Here is a 22,811-nt window from a genome sequence, read left to right as displayed (position 1 = left end):
AACGGAAAAAGCATGCGAAGTTCAGAAGAATGCGAAATCCCGAAGATGGGCTAAAATTTACTGAAGCGAGAAATTTGGCACGAACTTCAATGTGAGATGCCTTTAATAGATTCCACAACGAAACATTGTCTCGAAATTTGGTAGAAAATCCGTATGTAAAGTACACAAGCGACAAGACGCAGTCAATACCATCGCTGCGCAGTGCCGATGGTACTGTTACTGACGACTGTGCCGCTAAAGCGGAGTTATTGAACGCAGTGTTCCGAAATTCCTTCACAAGGGAAGACGAATGGAATATTCCAGAATTTGCAACACGAACAGCTACTAGCATGCGTTTCTTAGAAGTAGATGCCCTAGAGGTTGCGAAGCAACTCACATCGCTTGATACGGGCAAGTCTTCAGGTCCAGATTGTATACCGATTAGGCTCCTTTCAGATTATGCTGATACAATAGCTCCCTACTTAGCAATCATATACAACCTATCGCTCACCGATACATCTGTACCTACATATTGGAAAATTGCGCAGGTCGCACCAGTGTTTAAGAAGGGTAGTAGGACTAATCCATCTAACTACAGACCTATATCATTGACGTCGGTTTGCAGTAGGGTTTTGGAGCATATACCGTATTCAAACATTATGAATCACCTCGAAGGGAACGATCTATTGATACGTAATCAGCATTGTTTCAGAAAACATCTATTCGCCCGAAGTAATGGCTGCTATTGACAGGGGATCTCAAGTTGATTCCGTATTTCTAGATTTCCGGAAAGTTTTTGACACAGTTCCTCATAAGCGACTTCTAATCAAGCTGCGGGCCTATGGGGTATCGTCTCAGTTGTGCAACTGGATTCGTGATTTCCTGTCAGGAAGTTTTCAGTTTGTAGTAATAGACGGCAAATCATCGAGTAAAACTAAAGTAATATCAAGTGTTCGCCAGGGAAGCGTCCTGGGACCTCTGCTCTTCCTGATCTATATAAATGCCCTGGGTGACAATCTGAGCTGTTCTGTTAGGCTGTTCGCAGATGATTCTGTAATTTACCGTCTAGTAAGGCAATCCGAAGTCCAGTATCAGTTGCAAAGCGATTTAGAAAAGATTGCTGTATGGTGTGGCAGGTGGCAGTTGACGCTAAATAACGAAAAGTGTGAGGTGATCCACATGAACTCCAAAAGATATCCGTTGGAATTCGATTACTCGATAAATAGTACAATTATCAAGGCTGTCAATTCAACTACGTATCTATTTTATAAAATTACGAACAACTTCAGTTGGAAAGACCACATAGATAATATTGTGGGGAAGGCGTTTCATTGGCAGGACATTTAGAAGATGCAACAAGTCCACTAAAGAGACAGCATACACTACACTAGTTGATCCTCTGTTAGAATATTGTTGCACGGTGTGGGATCCTTACTAGGTGGGACTGACGGAGGACATCAAAAGGGTGCAAAAAAGGGCAGCTCGTTTTGTATTACCACGTAATAGGGGAGAGATCTATTTACGAAATTTCAGTCACCAATTTTCTCTTCCGAATGCGAAACTGTTTTGTTGAGCCCAACCTACATAGGTAGGAATGATCATCAGAATAAAATAACAGAAATCAGAGCTCGAACAGAAAGGTTTAAGTGTTCGCTTTGGGAGTGGAATGGTAGAGAGATAGTATGATTGTGGTTCGATGAACCCTCTGCCAAGCACTTAAATGTGAATTGATGAGTAATCACGTAGATGTAGATGTCGCATCATCGAAATTACAGGAGCGTAGTACAGCCATTGAATATCATTAGCTGGGTTTAAGAATAGTAAAACAACTCTTCTCTAGCTGCAACATATAACTTTATTAAATAAAACAGTTAAATCTGGTGGTGGTATTTGAAGTGCTCTCCCTGTTGTGCAGGGGTCGGTCGTGATGCGAGGTCCGGTGTCATCCTTGACGGAGCACGTGTCTGTCTAGCCGTGGTGGCCGTGCCCGCTGTATCCGTAGCCGCCGCCCCCGTGGCCGTAGCCGCCGCCCCCGTGGCCGAAGGCGGCGTCGTGGGCGTTGACGGCGGCGTCGCGGGCGTGCGTGTGCGCCACGGCGGCGTGGTGGGCGGCCTTGTGGGCGGCGACCTCCGCCGTGTCCTGCACGTAGCCGCCGGGGCCGACGGCGATGTGGGCGGGGCCGAAGGCGGCGTAGCCCGCGTGGATCCCGTGACCACCGCCGCCTCCGTGTCCGCCCCCATATCCTCCGCTGAAGCCGCCGCCGTACCCTCCGCTGAAGCCGCCGTGACCGCCTCCAAAGCCACCGTGGCCGCCACCGAGACCCAAAAACCCGGGCCTGGCTGTGGCAACAGCGACGGCGGCTACAAGGAACACCTGCAACGGGTAATGGCTTAGAATCATCCTCTGAAATCGTGCAACAGAGCTACGCTTCAGTGCTGTGCGGCTGGAATGAAGAGTTGCTAGTTAAGGGGGGTCGGACGTCAAACTTGGAGCAGGAGAGGCAGCACAGGACATTTTAATTTCCACTGTCTACACCTTTACAAATAAATTCGTATCACTTTGTCAGCATGATCAGGAAGGATTCAGAATTTGCACTCACAGCAGTGGAAGTTCGAAAACATAACAAAATAATTTTTTTTTACATGTGAAATTTCATCTTCTTTTTTCACTTACTAATGGCAGCATTTGTTGCTATACGTACACTTTTCTTCATAAGTAAGAGAGATTCTACGATGAATTTTACACAGCATACACACCATACTCAAAGGGGTATGAAACTGTAGAATTTTACAAATCTATTAAAAACTGTGGTAAAAACTGAGGTAATTAACAAGATAATTTGTGTTTTTTTCTAAACATGAAGTTTAAAATATAACAGCTAATTTGTTTTTTCATAAATCAAATTAATTCTAGAGTTTCATACACCTGTAAGTATGTTTTGTATGCTGTGCAAAATTCATCGAAGAATCAGTCTAACTTATGAAGAAAAGTGTACGTATAGCAACAAATGGAGCTATTAGTAATTGAAAAAATGATGAAATTTCGCACGTAAAAAATGTATTTTGTTGTGTTTTCGAACTTCCACTGCAATGGGTGTGAATCCTGAATCCTTCCTGGTGTTGCTGACAAAATTTTATCAATTTATTTGTAAAATTATAGACACTGGAAATTAAAATGTCCTGAGATGCCTCTCCTGCTCCAAGTCGGCCCATTTGACGCACTACACCCCTCAACAGAATACACAGCATGTCCTTTTGAATGGAGAGAAGTCATCAGTGTGTTCGTCGTTTTATCTCTGCATAGAACGTTCTTCCCATAAGCACGTCACAAACATTACGATCTGATGTTTCTCGCACTGCCACAATCTCACCACTAAGTGGAGTATCCCTGTCAGTGTAGAGTGTCCAAAATTTAGTTGCATGAGCTGCTACCTGGAGGAAATAAACATTAATGGGTTGCTCTTGCCTCATGTACTTGGCGGAACGAAGCAACCAAAAATGTATTAGGTCTATAACTTTGCTTCCGCCGTTTTGCTGTAGCGGCAAGTGGGGTTCAGCTGGTTGGTCATAGTGCAATACAATAAGCATAGACAGTAGTAAACATAATGCCATAAAAATATTAGTCGATTTGTGATTGCATCATAAGGTTATGCCGGCCGAAGTGGCCGAGCGGTTCCAGGCGCTTCAGTCTAGAATAGCGCGACCGCTACGGTAGCGGGTTCGAATCCTGCCTCGGGCGTGGATGTGTGTGATGTCCTTAGGTTAGTTAGGTTTAAGTAGTTCTAAGTTCTAGGGGATTGATGACCTCAGAAGTTAAGGCGCATAGTGGCCAGAGCCATTTGAAACATAACGTTACTCTTAAGTACGTCAACTTACGTACCTGTTTATCGCCATTTGCAGAAAATTTTAATTTTCTGCTTTAACATGAAGAAACCTGTGGCTATGGCTCTTAACATGCTGGGTAAGCCCAATGGCAAGGCAACTATTAGTGGAAGAACGTGCAGAGAATGTATTCAACGCCTTAAGAACAGTAATTTTGATATCGGAGGCCGGCATGGCGGGGGAAGACACAACGTTTTCGTATCTACTGAAACAGACGAAGACAGCCACAGGACATCACTATCAAAAGCAATTGATGCGTTAGAGCCCAGAACTGAAACACAAATCGCCACAATACAGTGATAGACACTTAAAGTTTATTTAGCAGCAAGTCAGTGCTCGACCCCATGTCGCAAAACCCGCCAAAAATACGTTACTCTCTCTGACTACCACCTTTTCCGATCAGTGGCATACAGTCTGGCTGACCAGCACTTCTCATCTTATGAACAAGTGCAAAACTGAATTGATTCATGGATCCCCACAAAAGACGCACAGTTCTTCCGCCACGGGGTTCGCATACTATCCGAAAGATGGCAGGCTGTAGTGGCCAGCGATGGGCAGTACTATGAATCATAATTTTTTTGCAAGTTTTTCACAATGAAACTCCGAACGTCGAAGTGAAAACAGCCGAAGCAAAGTTGTTGACATAGTAGTCTTTGTGATAGCTGTAGCTATTAGTGTGCAAATGACATGAATTCTGATCTAATGTCTCCAGAATGAGATTTTCACTCTGCACCGGAGTGTGCGCTGATATGAAACTTTCCTGGCAGATTAAAACAGTGTGCCGGGCCGAGACTCGAACTCGGGACCTTTGCCTTTCGCGGGCAAGTGCTCTATCAACTGAGCTACCCAAGCAAGACTCACGGCCTGTCCTCTCAGTTCTACTTCTGCCAGTACCTCGTCTCCAACTTCCCAAACTTTACAGAAGCTCTCCTGCGAAACTTGCAGAACTACCAGGGATATTGCGGAGACATGGCTTAGCCACAGTTCGGGTTTAATGTTGTTTAATGCATTGTCCTTAGCCACCAGTAGAAATATCGGCTCTTACATCGTTACACACTGAACGTAAGATATTGTGATATCGTCGGAATTTTGCCGTTGTATGTACAGAAGTTGTAACAATAGATTATTGTAGTTAAGTGCATGAAGGCTGCGAAGGATTGACGCTTGCTGCAATGAGTGGTAGTTTATCCCCAGCACAAACAAATCTAACGTACTATAACTACAAAGGAAGACCCTTTATTATATGAATGCACTATTGCAGGACAACTACTGGAAGCAGTTACTTCCATTAAATGTCTAGGAGGATGCGTACGGAATGGTTAGAAGTGGAATGACCATATAAAATTAATTGTGGATAAGACAGAAGGTGGTCTGAAAGTCATTGGAATAATCCTTAGGGCAAACAGTCAATCAACAGAAGAAGCAGCTAACAAAACACCGGTTCGGCCAATAACCCAATATTGCTTGTCAGTCTGTGATCCATACCAAAGAGTTGAGAGAGTAGATTTGAAGAAGAGCGGTGCGTTTCATTACAGGTTTCTTTGGTAACCGCAAAACTGTCAACCAGATGCTCCTCTGCCATCACTGGCAGATGCTGAAAGGGAGGCGTTCTGCATTAAGGTATGGTCTACTGTTAAAGCCTTAAGAACATACGATCCTTGAAGCGTCAAACAATATACTGCTTCCTCCTGGGTACATCTCGCGAAGCCGGTCTGAGTGGCCCAGCGGTTCTAGGCGCTACAGTCTAGAACCGCGCGACCGCTACGGCCGCAGGTTCGAAACCTGCCTCGGGAATGGATGTGTGTGATGTCCTTAGGTTAGTTAGGTTTAAGTAGTTCTAAGTTCTAGGGAACTGATGACCTCAGGAGTTAAGTCTCGTACTGCTCAGAGCCATTTATCTCACGCTTACAATAACCTGTGATCTTGCAATGTTCATCACATACGTAGAAAAATGTATTCCCTAAATTTCAGTACTCAATATTAATTATTTTTTGGTGTTGTGGTTTTCTTGCGTCAGTGTATGATGTCTTAAACGTAAGTGCACGTTCGATTGAGTGGTGTGCTGAATCCTGGCAACGCAGTGAAAATTCAGTTTTTCGCAGCTCCTTGGACGTTGAACAGGTCGCTATGTTTCATTCTGGAAACATGCCCCAGGCTGTGGCTAAGCAGTATCCTTTCTTTCTGGAGTGCTAGTTCTGCAAGGTTCGCAGGAGAGCTTCTGTAAAGTTTGGAAGGTAGGAGACGAGATACTGGCAGGAGTAAAGCTGTGAGGACCGTACGTGAGTGCCGGCCGCGGTGGTCTCGCGGTTCTAGGCGCGCAGTCCGGAACCGTGCGACTGCTACGGTCGCAGGTTCGAATCCTGCCTCGGGCATGGATGTGTGTGATATTCTCAGGTTAGTTAGGTTTAAGTAGTTCTAAGTTCTAGGGGACTAATGACCACAGCAGTTGTGTCCCATAGTGCTCAGAGCCATTTGAACCATTTGAACCGTACGTGAGTCGTGCTTCGGTAGCTCAGCTAGTAGAGCACTTGCCGGCAAAAGGCAAAGGTCCCGAGTTCGAGTCTCGGGCGGGCACACAGTTTTAATCTGCCAGGAAGTTTCGGGTCACTGTGTGTCATATCACTGTACTGGCATGGGTTTTCAGAAAGAGGAAATATTCGTTGCGAGATACGCTGAAGTACTCAAGAGTAGCGATTACATAGCACATTCCAGTACATTTATCAGCGCTATTCACTACCCCCTCCCGAGTATTTTTTACAAGTAGGCAAGATGCCATCAACAAAGTATAGTGAAGTTTACGTGAACTGAAGATTTTATGTATGTTGACAAACACCAGTACGGTATTCGCTTTCGACCACTATTGAGCATTTTAAGAATACAGTGAATACACGATGATCGTAATTATGTGGACACGTAACAGATGTAGGTAAAGTTTGTTTTGAACTATGGCTATCAAAGTCTTACGCTGAAAGATACTACGAGATGTCAGGCCTCAAGTACCTCGTTTACGATACCGCCACCTTCAGCGCGCTATAACTGTTACTAAAGACTCTATCTTACCCCTTTTGCTCCATGTTGAGCATTACTCTTTTTCTTTTCTTATTTTGAAAGTAGTGAAAGAGAATCATCCTGGTGTATCATGGGGTTGGAGCACAGGTGTCCCACTAGAAGGCATCAGCGATACCTGTGACGGTGCGTCAGTTCTTCTTTCGCAAAAGCATAGAACGCCGTTTCTGGTTGGCAGCCCTGCGAGAGGGAGGCGGTGTTCGTTCCTTAACACCTCCATTCCCACTTTTGTTTACTCTCGCGGCCGATCGCCACGTCACAGTGTCCATACTACAGTATTGCCTACAATTAGCAAAAGAGTAGTAATTCACGCTAGAACGATTTCTACATCCCCGTTCATTTTAAACATAAGATTTTCATTGTATAGTGAGATTTCATGGCAGAATTTCGAGCGAGGTCTACAATAAAGGTAAAAGTATCAGACATCTACCGTACTGACAATTGCCACGAAGATGACGTACTACAGACATGAAATTTAGAGACAGGTGGAAGATCTGTGATATGCAAATGATTAGCTTTTCAGAGCATTCACACAAGGTTGGCATCGGTAGCGACACCTACAACGTGCTGACATCAGGAAAGTTTCCAACCGATTTCTCATATACAAACAGTAGTTAACCGCCGTTGCCTGGTGAAACGTTGTTGTGATGCCTCGTGTAAGGAGGAGAAATGCGTACCATCACGTTTCCGACTTCGATAAAGGTCGGATTGTAGCCTATCGCGATTGCCGTTTATCGTATCGCGACATTGCTGCTCGCGTTCGTCGAGATCCAATGACTGTTAGCTGAATATGGATTCGGTGGCTTCAGGAGGGGAATACAGAACGCCGTGCTGGATCCCAGCGGCCTCGTATCACTAGCAGTCGAGATGACAGGCACCTTATCCGCATAGCTGTAACGGATCGTGCAGCCACGTCTCGATCACTGGGTCAACAGATTGGGACGTTTGCAAGACAGCAATCATGTGCACGAACAGGTCAACGACGTTTGCAGGTAGCATCGACTATGAGCTCGGAAACCATGGCTGCGGCTACCGTTGACGCTGCGTCACAGACAGGAGTGCCTGCGATGGTGTATTCAACGACTAACCTGGATGCACGAATGGCAAAACGTCATATTTTTGGATGAATCCAGGTACTGTTTCCAGCATCATGATGGTCGCATCAGTGTTTGGCGACATCGCGGTGAACGCTCATTGGAAGCGCGTATTCGTCATCGCCGTAGTAGCGGTATCACCCGGTGTGAAGGTATGGGGTGTCATTGGTTACACGTCTCGGTCACCTCTTGCTCGCATTGACTGCATTTTGAACAGTGGACGTTACATATCAGATGTGTTACGACCCGTGGCTCTACACTCCATTCGATCCCAATATTTCGGCTGTATAATGCACGACCGCATGTTGCAGGTCCTGTACGGGTCTTTCTAGATACAGAAAATGTTTGACTGCTGCCCTGGTCAGCACATTCTCCAGATCTCTCACAAATTGGAAACGTCTGGTCAATGGTGGCCGAGCAACTGTGTTGAAGCTGCATGGGCAGCTGTACCTGTACACGCCATCCAAGTTCTGTTTGACTCAATGCCCAGGCGTATCAAGGCCGTTATTACGGCCAGAGGTAGTGGTTCTGGGTACTGATTTCTCAGGATCTATGCACCCAAATTGCATTAAAATGTTATTACATGTCAGTTCTAGTATCATATATTTGTTCAATGAATACCCGTGTATCATCTGCATATCTTCTTGGTGTAGCAATTTTAATGGCCAGTAGTGTATAACTGTGGAGAAGCTGTCTCTTACCCCTCCGTATCGTTCTAAGAGGCCACATTGAAGATTTCCTTCTCCTTAATTGCTCTAAGTCAATCATGTAACAGCCATACTGGTATCAGTTAATGAATGGAACCCTATCCTCACAAATACATCGTACAGAGACGAGAATGAATGTCCACACAACTGCTGTTGAAGCAGGTGATCGCTACTCACCAGAAAGGTCTTCATGGCAGGTTGGTTGTTGCAGCTGCTGTGGACTATACGGTAGAAGCGCAAGCCACCAGCTTTTATACTGAATACTGATGCTGTGAAAGGGACGGTACAACTGACCGTGGCCTTCCAGGTTCTATTGAAGTCAATGTCCGTGAAGCCACGCCGAATCGCGCTACGAACTTGTAAACATCTACAGTTCCGTAGTAAAAGTGTCCTAATTCCCGCAAGAAAATATTGAATTTTACTTAATTAGTGAAAATTAAGCTCTGATCTCGTCCTGAAATGTATCACTAAATAAACTTTGCTTATTAGAGAACCTCCTTTTTTGTATTATATCTTTCGACTTAAAAGATACACTGGTCCAAGTGTGCTGATTTCACGTCGGTTTGATGACATCTTTCGTATTCATGAATTATTTTTGTTGTATCAGCTTTCTCGTGAGACTAAATGAATATTGTAAAGGTGCGACGTGCTATAGGCGTTGAAAATCTGTCCAGATGCATATATGTATATGCACTAAACGTACCATAAATGTGAACTACAGTTCCGGAAATATTCGCTAAAAATATATTAGCCTGCCCTGTCAGAAATAAATAAACACAAAATAGAAACTCCTTACAGTTTCAAAAATACTCGTATTTTTAGCGATATTTAACTTCAAGTTTAATAATGTCACCTTGCTAATGAATATTGTTTGTGCATGTCATAATATATAGCCAAATATTTATTCGAATTCTCCGGAATTAATCTCCTTCTTCCGCACGTTAAAACATTTGTCGAATTTCCAAAGATCCTCTTCACGTAACACTACGTTACACAGCAGAACTCTCTCTGAGAGAAAAACTCCCTCGAATTTCACGCTCTTTTTTTTTCTTTTTTTTTTTTTTTTTTTGGTTGATGAAATCACGTAACAGCATGTCGCTGGTGTGCCCCTCATTTAGTTTTAACAAGACCCAGTCTCCAACATCAATCCTTGATAAGGGAACTGTATGTTCCCAGGGCATACATCAATGGAAGTCTCATTGCTTTAAGTAGTTTCACTGATTCTGCTGTCTGGTTGCTGAAGTAATATTTAATGCATTTGTGTTCAAGATCGACCAAAATTCTTGTTTTCCCACATGCATTAAAGGCAAACTGGACGCTGTGCTATTCCTCTGGATGCAGGGTAGATAAAATATGTGTAACAACTATAAACATCACGCAAAACTACGACATGCAGAAGTGTGTAATTACACGCGTTTTAAAGTAGAACATTTATTACTATGTCAAGCTTATTTTCTTCCTACTTTCATTTCGTAGGAGAATACTGGCTACATACATTTATTGAGATAGGTTTGCTCTGTAAAAATCATGTTCAAGTACACATGCAGTAATCCGCACTCTCTTACTGCAGTGCACCACAATGAAATTTGGTCGAACTAGTTATCATTGTTATTTTGAACAGGAACTAAAAATTTAGCATAATAAATAAAAACGGTAACATTTCATTGCTGTTTGACACATGAGTCATCTTGGGTGGCTAAATAATTATTTACATTTTCTGTTGGGCTAAATATGCAGTACACACTCACTGTAACGTCTGCATTAGCGCATGTGAAAGTTACGATAATCTGTGTTGAGAGTGACTCTTTGGCGGTCTGTTGGAATGTCACTGCACAACGTTAGCGCAGCCCAGCCTTGACCACAACTTCGTCGATATACTCAATGGCACCATTAAACAGACCGTTAGCTTTTATTACAGCTCGAGAAACGTAAAAGCATTGTCGGAGGTCGCTCAAAGCCGAGTGCAGTTACTGCGAGCAGAATTTGTGTGTTGTTCAGATGCACGGTATGCTTCTTGGCATTACATTCATTTTGTACCACATTAGTGTACGCCAACGTAATTAAATTGCACATTTTCTACGGGGAATATCGTAAGAACGTGCAGAGGCTTACGAAAGAAGGAAAAATACTGTATTTATGAGAGAATGTGGGTGAGAATATAGTATGCGGAAAGAGTTGGCTGTTTCATATAAGGTACGCATGTGCGTGAAGTAGTAAATTATGTAATTTATTTATTTATGTATCGCTAATGATGTTTTGGACCAGCAGCACAACGATTTTGGAGTCCAAGCGGAGACCAAAATGTGATCCATGTCTGTCTAAGTCGTCAAAACACCATCATTCTTCGCTAGAAAATGTATTAGGAGCAGCAACAAATAATAGAGGCTGATAAATCAACGGAAAACTGGCTTCTCCCCTTTTGTGCACATTTTAGCCCACTAGAAAGATTTTTTCGTTCAGAAGTGAGACCACAGTGTTTATACCAGATGGTTGTACTTGAAGTGCAACCGCTTGAGGAGGTCTACTGAGGACTATAATTATCGCATGCCAGCGAAATTTCGTTGATGATGATAATGCCTTAATGTACACTGGAGAACATACACTACTTGCCATTAAAATTCCTACACCAAGAAGAAATGCAGTTGATAAACGGGCATTCATTGGACAGGTATATTATACTAGATCTGACATGTGATTACATTTTCACGCAATTTGGGTGCGTATATCCTGAGAAATCAGCACCCAGAACAACCACCTCTGGCCGTAATAACAGCCTTGATACGCCTGGGCATTGACTCAAACAGAGCTTGGATGGCGGGTAAGGTACAGGTGCCCATGCAGCTTCAACACGATACCCCACTTCATCAAGAGTAGTGACTGGCGTATTGTGACAAGCCAGTTGCTCGGCCACCATTGACCAGACGTTTTCAAATGGTGAGAGATGTGAAGAATATGCTGGCCAGGGCAGCAGTCGAACGTTTTCTGCATCCAGAAAGGTCCGTACAGGACCTGCAACATGCGGTCGTGCATTATTTTGCTGAAATGTAGGGTTTCGCAGGAATCGAATGAAGGGTAGAGCCACGGGTCGTAACACATCTGAAATGTAACGTCCACTGTTCAAAGTGCCGTCAATGAGATGAAAAGGTGACCGAGACGTGTACCCAATAGCACCCCACAGCATCACGCCGGGTGATACACCAGTATGGCGATGACGATTACAAGCTTCCAATATGCGTTCACAGCGATGTCGCCAAACACGGATGCTGTAAACAGGACCTGGATTCATCCAAAATAATGACGTTTTGCCATTCCTGCACCCAGGTCAGTCGCAGGCGCTTCTGTCTGTCATGCAGCGTCAAGGGTAACCGCAGCCATGGTCTCCGAACTGATAGTCCATGCTGCTGCAAACGTCGTCGAACTGCTCGTGCAGATGGTTGTTGTCTTGCAAACGTTCCCCTTGTTGACTCAGGGATCGAGACGTGGCTGCACTGCCATGCGGATAAGATGCCTGCCATCTCGACTGCTAGTGATACGAGGTCGTTTGGACCCAGCACCGATTACATATGCTGCTAACAGTCATTGGATTTCGACCAACGCGAGCAGCAATGTTGCGATACGATAAACCGTAATCGCGATAGGCTGCAATCCGACCTTTATCAAAGTCGGAAACGTGATGGTATGCATTTCTCCTCCTTACACGACGCATCACAACAACGTTGCATCAGGCAACGCCGGTCAACTGCTGTTTGTGTATGAGAAATCGGTTGGAAACTTTCCTCATGTCAGCACGTTGTAGGTGCCGCCACCGGCGCCAGCCTTGTGTGAATGCTCTGAAAAGCTGATGATTTGCATATCACAGCATATTATTCTTGTCGGTTAAATTTCGCGTCATCTTCGTGGTGGAGACGCTTTAATGACCAGTAGTGTATTACTTCCTGTTGTGGCTACCAAGTACGCTGGAAAACATATTAGTTCTTGTTGTGGCTACAAAGTGCAAATTAGGCGCCCTACAGTTTGTGTATGACATCCGCGCTGTCATTTCACAAACCATAACTCGAGTGAATAGTACGGTTATCGAGAAGAGAGAGAGAGAGAGAGAGAGCGTGAGCTACTATTGAAACTGTTTTATGTGAACGGCAAGAATTACAGTGCTGCATTGAGCGTGTATCGCTTACTGAAAGATCTGAGGAGAGCTCAGTGTCATTAAATGGTTTAAAGAAGATGATAATGAAATTCTAAAAGACGAGTGGGCTTCGTTTGTCACCTGGCAGAGGAAGGAGTGTTGTTCCGATGGAAGTTATTGACGATGTTGCTGTTATTGTAACTAACCATGCAGCACACGTGACCCGAGCAGTGTTAGTACTCGCGCTGGGTCGCGTGATTGTCGATCCCACGGTCAACAGAATGGAAAGTTTTGAGGTCTGTTTTACATTGGTACCCGTACGAGATCCAGACAGTGCAGCAACTGAAACCTCATGATCCGGAGCAATATTTTGAATTTGCTCTTCCGTTTCTGGCCGATTCGGAGTTTGATGACGTGTGGGCGGGCAGTATTCTACACTAGAGTGCTCATTAGGATGTGCCAGAGGTACCGTGATGTTTGTGCGTTAGCGAGACATCCTTCTACTGCAAGTGTTTCCTGCTTTGGAAGAGTGCAGCTTTGTAGAAACCAGTGAAAGATCTGCTTAACGCAACCTTTCACGAACGTGTTATCTCCAGAGGTTTTCCAGATGTATGGTCTGCAAGATCACCTGATCTGAATCCACGTGACTTTTGCCGCAGGCGCTACGTAAAAGAACGCTTTTACCGGGAGCACTTTCGCTATCTACCTGATCTGAAGGCCAGTATACAGGAGCATGTTGCTCAGATTCCATCGGGACCACTGAGAACCAACTGTTGACCACGTCGTCTTACGGATACAGCATATCGTCGACGTCTTAGGTGTTTATATTGAACAAATTGTGTAAGCGGTGGTTAATAATAAGACCATCATAACGCCTTTCCCACTTGTTTCACTCTTTCTGCCAACGTCCCGTTCCTGATCCATTACACACGGAAACATGACTGTACGTCTTCCTCGCAATAACAGCGCCATATTTGCGCCTGGTGGACCAAATTGGAACAATTTCTTTTCAGCGTAAATTAATTCCCCATTAACGCATTACAATATTAACAAGTTTCGGTGTCATACGACAACTGCAGCCCACACTCGACCCCCGTGAGCAACTGCACTTGATTTACAAACATCTGGTACAGATTAAATTAAATATTGTGTGATTAGCGTCTGTTAATTGTAAACTAAATATATCATCTAATTTATCTTTTTGTTATCGTTCGTCTGACGATTATAACATTAGATAATGTTCTGATTAACTGATCATGAGTTTCAAACAAATCACCTTTAGTAACGAGTTGAGTCACAGTTGAAATTTGTCAGCTCATACAATTACCTAGGAGTAATAGTTTAGGAGACCTACTATTTCATATACACCCTATAAGAAACTGTTCAGCACTTGGCGGACTGTACTCAATACCACTTACAGTCATTTTCTGTCCTATTACATTTTCTTACCTATCAAGTATAAATGCTGTCGATTGGAAGGGAGAACAACCTTATACAGTATCCGACACGTGCAAGGCGCGGCGTCAACAGTTTCTCTTACTGTGTCTTTGCTCAACTAGGCGGAACATGTTTCCTCCCCCCTCCCCTCTTTTAAGATGGTTCTGAGCACTATGGGATTTAACATCTGAGGTAATCAGTCCCCTAGAACTTAGAACTACTTAAACCTAACTAACCTAAGCACATCACACACATCCATGCCCGAGGCAGGATTCGGACCTGTGACCGTAGCGGTCGCGCGTTTCCAGACTGAAGCGCCTAGAAGCGCTCGGCCACACCGGCCGGCGAACATGTTTTCTTCCGCATCGAGTAGTGCGTGTGGGACACGCTGATGGAGTGAGTCGCGTGCTGAAGTTAGTTGGGACTTTTACAACGGGGATGGGATAGAGGTGCTCTTTTGCCTTACGATTCCATATTGTGGTCGAATGGGAAAGTTCTTCTTGGCGGCTTCAACGTATGGGCGTTTCCTGCAGTCGAGGCCCTGCTGTTAATTTTAGAGTAACTCCTTAAGAACGAAGTTAGCGTGAGTGGATCAGTTTTGGGCACGCGAAACCGTTATTCCAGGATGATCACTGTGGAAAACATTATTTGGTGACAACTTCTCGCTAAAATTTTCTCTGCGGGTCTCACCGGAAAGTTAGCACTGAATATTCACTTACTGCTGCTCGCCTTGGTCAGCATTTCATGTCTGTGTTTACCAGCTTTACTTATTTTACTTATATTTCTCTTGGTCGTATAATGGCAGTTGAAGTGTGTATTAAATTTTTTAAATTATTACCTCAGCTGGGGATCTTTGATAACCATTTTTTTCTTAAGTTATATGATAAATTTCAGGAGCGATAATAAAGAACATAGTTTCAACAGCGCTTCACCATAATCCTTTTGTCAATACTTTTTGTGATTCGTGATTGTTGCAAAGTACACTAAAGCAAAAGAAATCTCAACACCAAAAAATAATTAACGTACATTAAGGAAAATTCGGGAACACTTTTGTTTAGGTAACATGTTTATGTGATTATCGTACAAGATCAAAGGTTTATGTAAGCGCGAAATACACCATTGCAAATGTAAAACGCTGGTACATTAATAAGCGATGTAACAGCCAGACTGTTGTATGCAAATATGCAAACACGCTTGCATTGTGCTGTACAAGTGCAGGAACCAGTTTGTGGGACATAGTTGCTTGCCTCTTGCAGTTGGTCAGTCAATACAGAGCAGGTTATTGATTTTTGTGAATGACGCTGGGGTTGTCACCCGAACATGTTCCATATGTGCTTGACTAGAGACAGATCTGTTGATCGAGCAGGCCAAGGCGGTATGTCGACACTCTGTAGAGCATGTGGGGTTACAACAGCGGTATGTGGTTGGGCGTTATCCTGTTGGAATACACCTCCTGGAATGCTATTGACTAAAGGCAGCACAACAGTTAGAGTTACCAAACTGAAGTACAAATTTGCAGACAGGGTACGTGGAGTAACCACGAAAGTGCCCCTGTTGTCATATGAAATCGTACCCCTGACCATAATTCCACTTGTAGGTCCGCCGGCCGGAGTCTCCCAGCGGTTCTAGGCGCTACAGTCTGGCAACGCGCGACCGCTACGGTCGCAGGTTTGAATCCTGCCTCGGACATGGATTTGTGTGATGTCCTCAGGTTAGTTAGGTTTAAGTAGTTGTAAGTTCTAGGGGACTGATGACCGCAGCAATTAAGTCCCATAGTGCTCAGGGCCATTTGAACTTGTAGGTCCAGTGTGTAACACAAAGACAGGTTAGTTGCGGGCCGACAACATACCTACTTCCAACCAACACAAACCATCACTGGTATAGAGCCAGAAACAGTTTTCATCAGAAACGTCATTGGACCTCCACCCTGTCTTCCAGGGAGCTCTCGCTTGACACCACTTAAGTCACAAATGTCGGTGTTTGGGGTCTATGGACTGCACGCTACAGGTGGTTGGCTCGGGGCTGTCCGTGAAGTAACCGATTTTTAACAGTTCTTAGCGTTAGTGTGGTGCCAACTGCTGCTCTTATTGCTGCTTCAGATGCAGTGGGATTCGCCAGAGCCATACGTCAAACACGATGGTATTCGCTTTCGGTAGTGCCACATGGCTGTCCAGTGCCCGACTTTCTTGTGACCGTCGCTGCCCTCAATTATGTACAGTAGCTCCATTCCGGACAAGTCTTTGCAGTATCACATAAGGAACATCCAGCTTCTATTAGCCCTATTACACGACCTCGTTCAAACTCAGTGAGACATTGATTATGGAGTCTTTGTAGCCTTAAAGTCATTTTTGACTAACGTCACCTCACCACGTCCGATCTCCAGATAACTAACGCCCTCAACTGTAGCAGCGTGAATTTGAAGTAAACTTGATTTGTGTCCTCATAGTGGCGCTACTAATGCCACGACTGGTGAAATATTTGAATAGGCATCATCATTCAGATACAGAAAAACGCCCACAAACTTTCGTTTATGTCGCTGAACTCCTTCTTGGTGCTGCGATTTTTTTCCGTCTCTGTATATGGTTGGCATCTTTAGTGCTTTGCCAGCCAAATTTTACCATTTTTAAAAGTACTATAGTAATAAAGTGATAAATACTCTTTTCAATGGTGTTTCTTTCTCTGTGTTACAGTTCTGTATTATTTGTTATCCTCACTAATTGTTATTACCAACCCAAGCCTCCAGTGCGCTGGTTTTCTCAGCACCCATGAACAAGAGGTATCTCGCTAGTTTCTCGATTCATTCATTGAGTCAAATCCTTTTATTATTTATTAATCATACATGTTGTTATTAATGGAGAGACGTCTACAGACGTTAAAGTAACCTCTGGCGTGTCATAGGGGAGTATTGTGGGACAATTGCTTTTCACAATATATATAAATGACCTACTAGATAGTGTCGTAAGTTCCATGCGGCTTTTCGCGGATGATGCTGTAGTATACACAGAAGTTGCAGCATTAGAAAATTGTTGCGAAATGCAGGAAGATCTGCAGCGGATAGGCACTTGGTGCAGGGAGTGGAAACTGACCCTTAACATAGACAAATGTAATATATTGCGAATACATAGAAAGAAGGATCTGTTATTGTATGATTACATGATAGCGGAACAAACACTGGTAGCAGTTACTTCTGTAAAATATCTGGGAGTATGCGTGCGGAACGATTTGAAATGGAATGATCATATAAAATTAATTGTTGGTAAGGTGGGTACCAGGTTGAGATTCATTGGGAGAGTCCTTAGAAAATGTAGTCGATCAGCAAAGGAGGTGGCTTACAAAACACTCGTTCGACCTATACTTGAGTATTGCTCATCAGTGTGGGATCCGTACCCGATCGGGTTGACGAAGGAGAGAGAGAAGATCAATAGATGAGCGGCGCGTTTCGTCACAGGGTTATTTGGTAACCATGATAGCGTTACGGAGATGTTTAGCAAACTCAAGTGGCAGACTCTGCAAGAGAGGCGCTCTGCATGGCGGTGTACCTTGCTCGCAAGGTTTCGAGAGGCTGCGTTTCTGGGTGAGGTATCGAATATATTGCTTCCCCCTACTTATACCTCCCGAGGAGATCACGAATGTAAAATTAGAGAGATTCGAGTGCGCACGGAGGCTTTCAGACAGTCGTTCTTCCCGCGAACCATACGAGACTGGAACCGGAAAGGGAGGTAATGACAGTGGTACATAAAGTGCGTTCCGCCACACACCGTTGGGTGACTTGCGGAGTATAAATGTAGATGTAGATATGTCGTTTAACATGACTCAAGGAAAATTCTTATATGTTTAAATGTAGGTAAATGTTTCTTATGAAATTGCGTATTGTATCGAGTCGAAGAGAAAGCTAAAAAAATTTTGTGCCTGTTTCCTGGTCAAAATTATTAATAGCATCGTATTGCTTACCAGTTATAAGTATCATTCCTCATTCCTCCCACTGGGGTAAGAAGAAGTATTTTATCACGCCTCCCCATAACGCACTCTCCTATAGTACTCAGTTTCTTTAATCACGTTGAGACCTATTCGTGTAACGTACGCGTGGTGTAATATTTCGTTATGTCATATTTCATCGATATGTGCTTTATTTCATGAGAAAAGCAGAAACCACGTTTTATTATGCACTATGTGATCAAAAGTATTCGGACACCTGGCTGAAAATAACTTACAAGTTCGTGGCGCCCTCCATCGGTAAAGCTAGAACTCAATATTATTTTCATCATGGCAGCGACAACAGCAACCCTTACGAAATTGTCTCGAATGAGAAACAGCCCACAGTTGCACTAAATTCTGTTTGTTTTAAAGCTTCACCATGGTTTCTGCTATAATAATATAGTCTTCTTCAGAAGTCATACACACTAATAAATAAAAAACGTCTTGGCCCAGAGGCCGCGTAAAGACTAATAAAATAACTAAGCCTGTTTCGAACGTAGGTAAAATTATATATGGCAACCTATGTCCTCCACCGCTTCCTCTGTTATACTAATGTCCGAAACTGACTTATGTCTGTTGAAGTTATTTTATTGGGCGTGACTCAACCGCTGTGCTTAGACATTTTTCATTTGTTAGTGTTTCTGAAGAAGGCTGTACTATTATAGCAGAAACCATGGTCAAGCTTTAAAATAAACAGAATTTAGTGCAACTGTCGGTTGTTTTTCATTCGAGACAATTCGGTATGGTTTTGGCTCACCCTTAGCCACTCACGAATGCATACGTTCAGTCACGTGCTGGAAGGTTTTTTGGGGAATGGCAGCCCATTCTTCACCGAGTGCTGCAGTGAGGAGAGGTGTCGGTGTCGGTCGGTGAGGTCAGGCACGAAGTCGGTGTTCCATAACATCCCAAAGGTGTTCAATAGGATTCAGGTCAGGACTCTGTGCAGGGATGTTAGTGTCGTGTAACCACTCCGCCACAGGCCGTGCATTATTAAAAGGTGCTCGATAGTGATGAAAGATGCAATCGCTATTCCCGAATTGCTCTTCGACAGTGGGAACCAAGAGGGTGCTTAAAACATCATTGTAGGCCTGTGCTGTGATAGTGTCACGCAAAACAACAAGGCGTGCAAGCTCCCTCCATGAAAACACGACCACACCGTAACACCACCGCCTCCGAATTTTATTCTTGGAACCACACCCTCTGGCAGATGACTTTCACCGGGCATTCACCATACACACACCCTGCCATCAGATTGCCACATTATGCACCATGATTTGTCACTCCACTCAACGTTTTTCCACTCTTTAATCGTCCAATGTTTACACTCCTTACAACAAGCCAGGCATTCTTTAGCATTTACCGACGTGATGTGTGGCTTATGAACAGTCGCTCGACCATGATATCCAAGTTTTCTCACCTCCCGCCTAACTAACATAGTACTTGCAGTGGATCTTGATGCAGACTGGAATTACTGTGGGATGGCCTGGATAGACGTCTGCTATTACACATTACGACCCTCTTCAGCTGTCGGCGGTCTCTGTCAGTCAACAGGCGAGGTCGGCCTGTACGATTTTGTGCTGCGTCCCTTCATGTGTCCATTTCACTATCACATGGGAAACAGTGGATCTAGGGATGTTTAGGAGTGTGGAAATCTCGCGTACAGACCCATGACACAAGTGACCCCCAACCACCTGACCACATTCCAAGTCCGTTAGTTCCGCGGAGCGCCTCATTCTGTTCTTTCATGATATGAAATGACTACTGAGGTCGCTGATGTGGATTACCTGGCAGTAGATGGCAGTACAATGCACCTAATATGAAAAACTATTTTTTCGGGTGTGTCCGGATACTTTTGAGGACACAGTGTACTTGTGTTTTTATTCCTAAATATTTACGTACAAATTTTTCTATTTTCCTATGTATTCTGTTAATCCAATTCGGGGAAATGATCAGCCATCCGCAATTTCTGTAATTACTATTTTATCTTGTTTATCTTGCAAAGTGTCATTTTGAGGATACGTTTTCAGGAAAGGACTCATTACCATTTATTGTGTGTGGAGGTATGTGAGTGTGTCTGCATATATGAGAGAATGGTTGGAAATGAATGAAGAGGTTTTTAGGAAATATTTTATGGTATCGCTAGGAAAGGTTTAAAGATTTTAACTGCAACCGGTCTGGAAGGTTATCGTATGTTCATCGATAACCAGAATGGTAGTTGACGTAAACGGGTAATCATCATCGTCCTTCTTCATTTCTTTATAGTCATCAAGTGATCATAACTTCCTCAGGCAACAGCCTTAACGCAAACGTTATAGACGGGCTGACTGCTATCCGCGCAAAACTAAATTCTGCTATCATTTTTTTCCAAACGACGTCAAGGAAATGGAAGTTTGTACGAACTACTCAAACATTACTGTTTCTTTTCCGATATCACGGCTACTAAAGAGGCTGTTCACATCTGTCGATAGGGAGTTACGGGTGTAAAGGTTCATTTCAGGGGAGAAGAGTTTCTCCTATTCCCCTCATCTATCCAAAAGATGCAGATGTTATTTTGAAGTGAGAGGCACACTAAGACATGGGTATACTCCTGAAAATCTCATCATGATATTTCCTTGAATGTGACATGTATCATAGGAAGTTTCGTGCGGAGAACATTACGCCTCTGATCCAGTCACGGTAGGCTTAGACACCACATTCACCAGCTACATAGAACTAAACCACCTGTGCGCGGCCACAATCCAGAGGAAGATATTAACCTCGTCATCGTCATCGCCTGACCTCATCGCCCTCATTGTGCAAATAATATTACGAACATATTGGAATACCCAGGAATAAACATAATGTGTGTTCTGTATGTGCTCTGCTTTCTCATTTATGATTTTAAATTGGTGATATAAACAGCAATTGCATTGTGTCTCTCGGGATCCCAGGTCATAATAAAACACACATGTCACCTGTGCTCTGAGATCTCGATGCTTTATTTTTATAGACAGATGACAGTGGAGACACCATCTTTACTGCTGCTATATTGTGTAGTTTACAGCCTATGGTATTGCTCCAAGAACTGCATGCATACGCATAACAACGTATTGCACTCATGTAAGTAACTTACATCAATTTTTACGTTACAATACATACTAGATTCCCATTCTTTAAGATCCAGAATTAAGTACCTCGATCCCCTCTTCCGAGTTACACAGATAAATAAACCAAAGAGCCGTTTTCACCCTTTTAAACTCGCCATAATGTACTACAACACACCCATATTGATAGTGCACAGATAAGAATATATATATATATATATATATATATATATATATATATATATATATATATATACAATGACGGAACAAAAAATCGCACCAAACCAAAAAGGAGTTGTGCAATATAAATGACTGTTGGAATGCGTGACTCTACGTTTGGAAGATGATGTCTATTAAAATTTTGCACCATTCGCATAAGCCACTATGAAGATTCAATTCAGGTTTACTTTAAAAGCACGCTATAACGGTCGTGAGCATCAATAACCGTTAACACTGGTCGTGCTTAGTTGGAGTTAATCAAGAATGCCTTTAAGGCGACAAAGACGCCATCATCATCAACCCACTGAGTCGGAACGGGATCGTGGAGTAGAGCTGCGAGAAGATGGATACCCTTACTGCGATATCGCAGAAAGTCTTCGTAGGAATGTAGTCACTCTACATAATTGCTGGTAGCGATACCCACAAGAATGTACAGCTCCGGACGGCCACGTGGCACTACCGAAAGCGAAGACAATCGTGATCGGCAAGGCTCTGGCGCGTTGTACTGCAGTTGCATCAGCAATTTGAGCAGCTTTTTTTCAACACTGTGACGCAACGAACTGTTAGAAATCGTTTACTTCAAGGCGACAAGCGAGAGCTCACTGGAAGGCAGGGTGGAGATCTGTTGTCTTTTTTGATGAAAACCGTTCTGTCTCTGTACCAGTGACGGCCATGTCTTGGTTTGGAGGAGGCCAAGGTCGGCCCTCAACCTGTCTCTGTGATAGACACACTGGACCTACACCTGGAGTTATGGTCTGGGGTGCGATTTCGTATGATAACAGAAACACTCTCGTGGTTATCCCACGTAACCTGACTGCAAAGCTGTACGTCAATTTGGTGTTTCGGTATGATGTGCTGCCATTCATGAATACCATTCCAGTGGGTGTTTTCCAACAGGATAACGCTCGCCCACATACCACTGTTGTAAGCCAACATGCTCTACGGAGTGTCGATATGTTGCCTTAGTCTGCTCGTTCGCCAGATCTGTCTCCAGTCAAGCACATATGGTACACAATACGATGACAACTCCAGCATCATCCACAATGTCGCTGTATTAACCAACCGAGAGTTAAAGGCAATGGAATTTCATCAAACAAAATCCCGTTCAGCACCTGTGCAACACAATGCATGCACGTTTGCATGCGTGCATTCAACGGTCTGCCAGTAATACTGGTTATTAATGTACCAGCAATTCACATATTCAATGGTGTATCTCGCACTTACATTAACCTTTAGTTTGGCAGTGT

General features: G+C 43.7%; 2 protein-coding genes across 4 annotated transcripts in view; both read right to left on the bottom strand.

Annotated features, from left to right (window-relative positions):
• LOC126355498 (cuticle protein 65-like) overlaps positions 1-22,811 on the bottom strand; it is a 336,678-nt gene that overhangs the window by 153,776 nt on the left and 160,091 nt on the right. The window lies entirely within an intron of this gene.
• Positions 1,812-8,949, bottom strand: LOC126355521 (uncharacterized). The gene is made up of 2 exons (XM_050005865.1): positions 8,905-8,949; positions 1,812-2,352 (listed from the first exon to the last, which is right to left on the bottom strand). The coding sequence occupies exons 1-2, from the start codon at positions 8,917-8,919 to the stop codon at positions 1,948-1,950; spliced, it is 420 nt and encodes a 139-aa protein (XP_049861822.1). The 5' UTR covers positions 8,920-8,949; the 3' UTR covers positions 1,812-1,947.

This window comes from Schistocerca gregaria, chromosome 3 (assembly GCF_023897955.1).
Source record: "Schistocerca gregaria isolate iqSchGreg1 chromosome 3, iqSchGreg1.2, whole genome shotgun sequence".
Taxonomy (NCBI): domain Eukaryota; kingdom Metazoa; phylum Arthropoda; class Insecta; order Orthoptera; family Acrididae; genus Schistocerca; species Schistocerca gregaria.
This window is presented reverse-complemented; position numbering and strand designations above follow the sequence as displayed.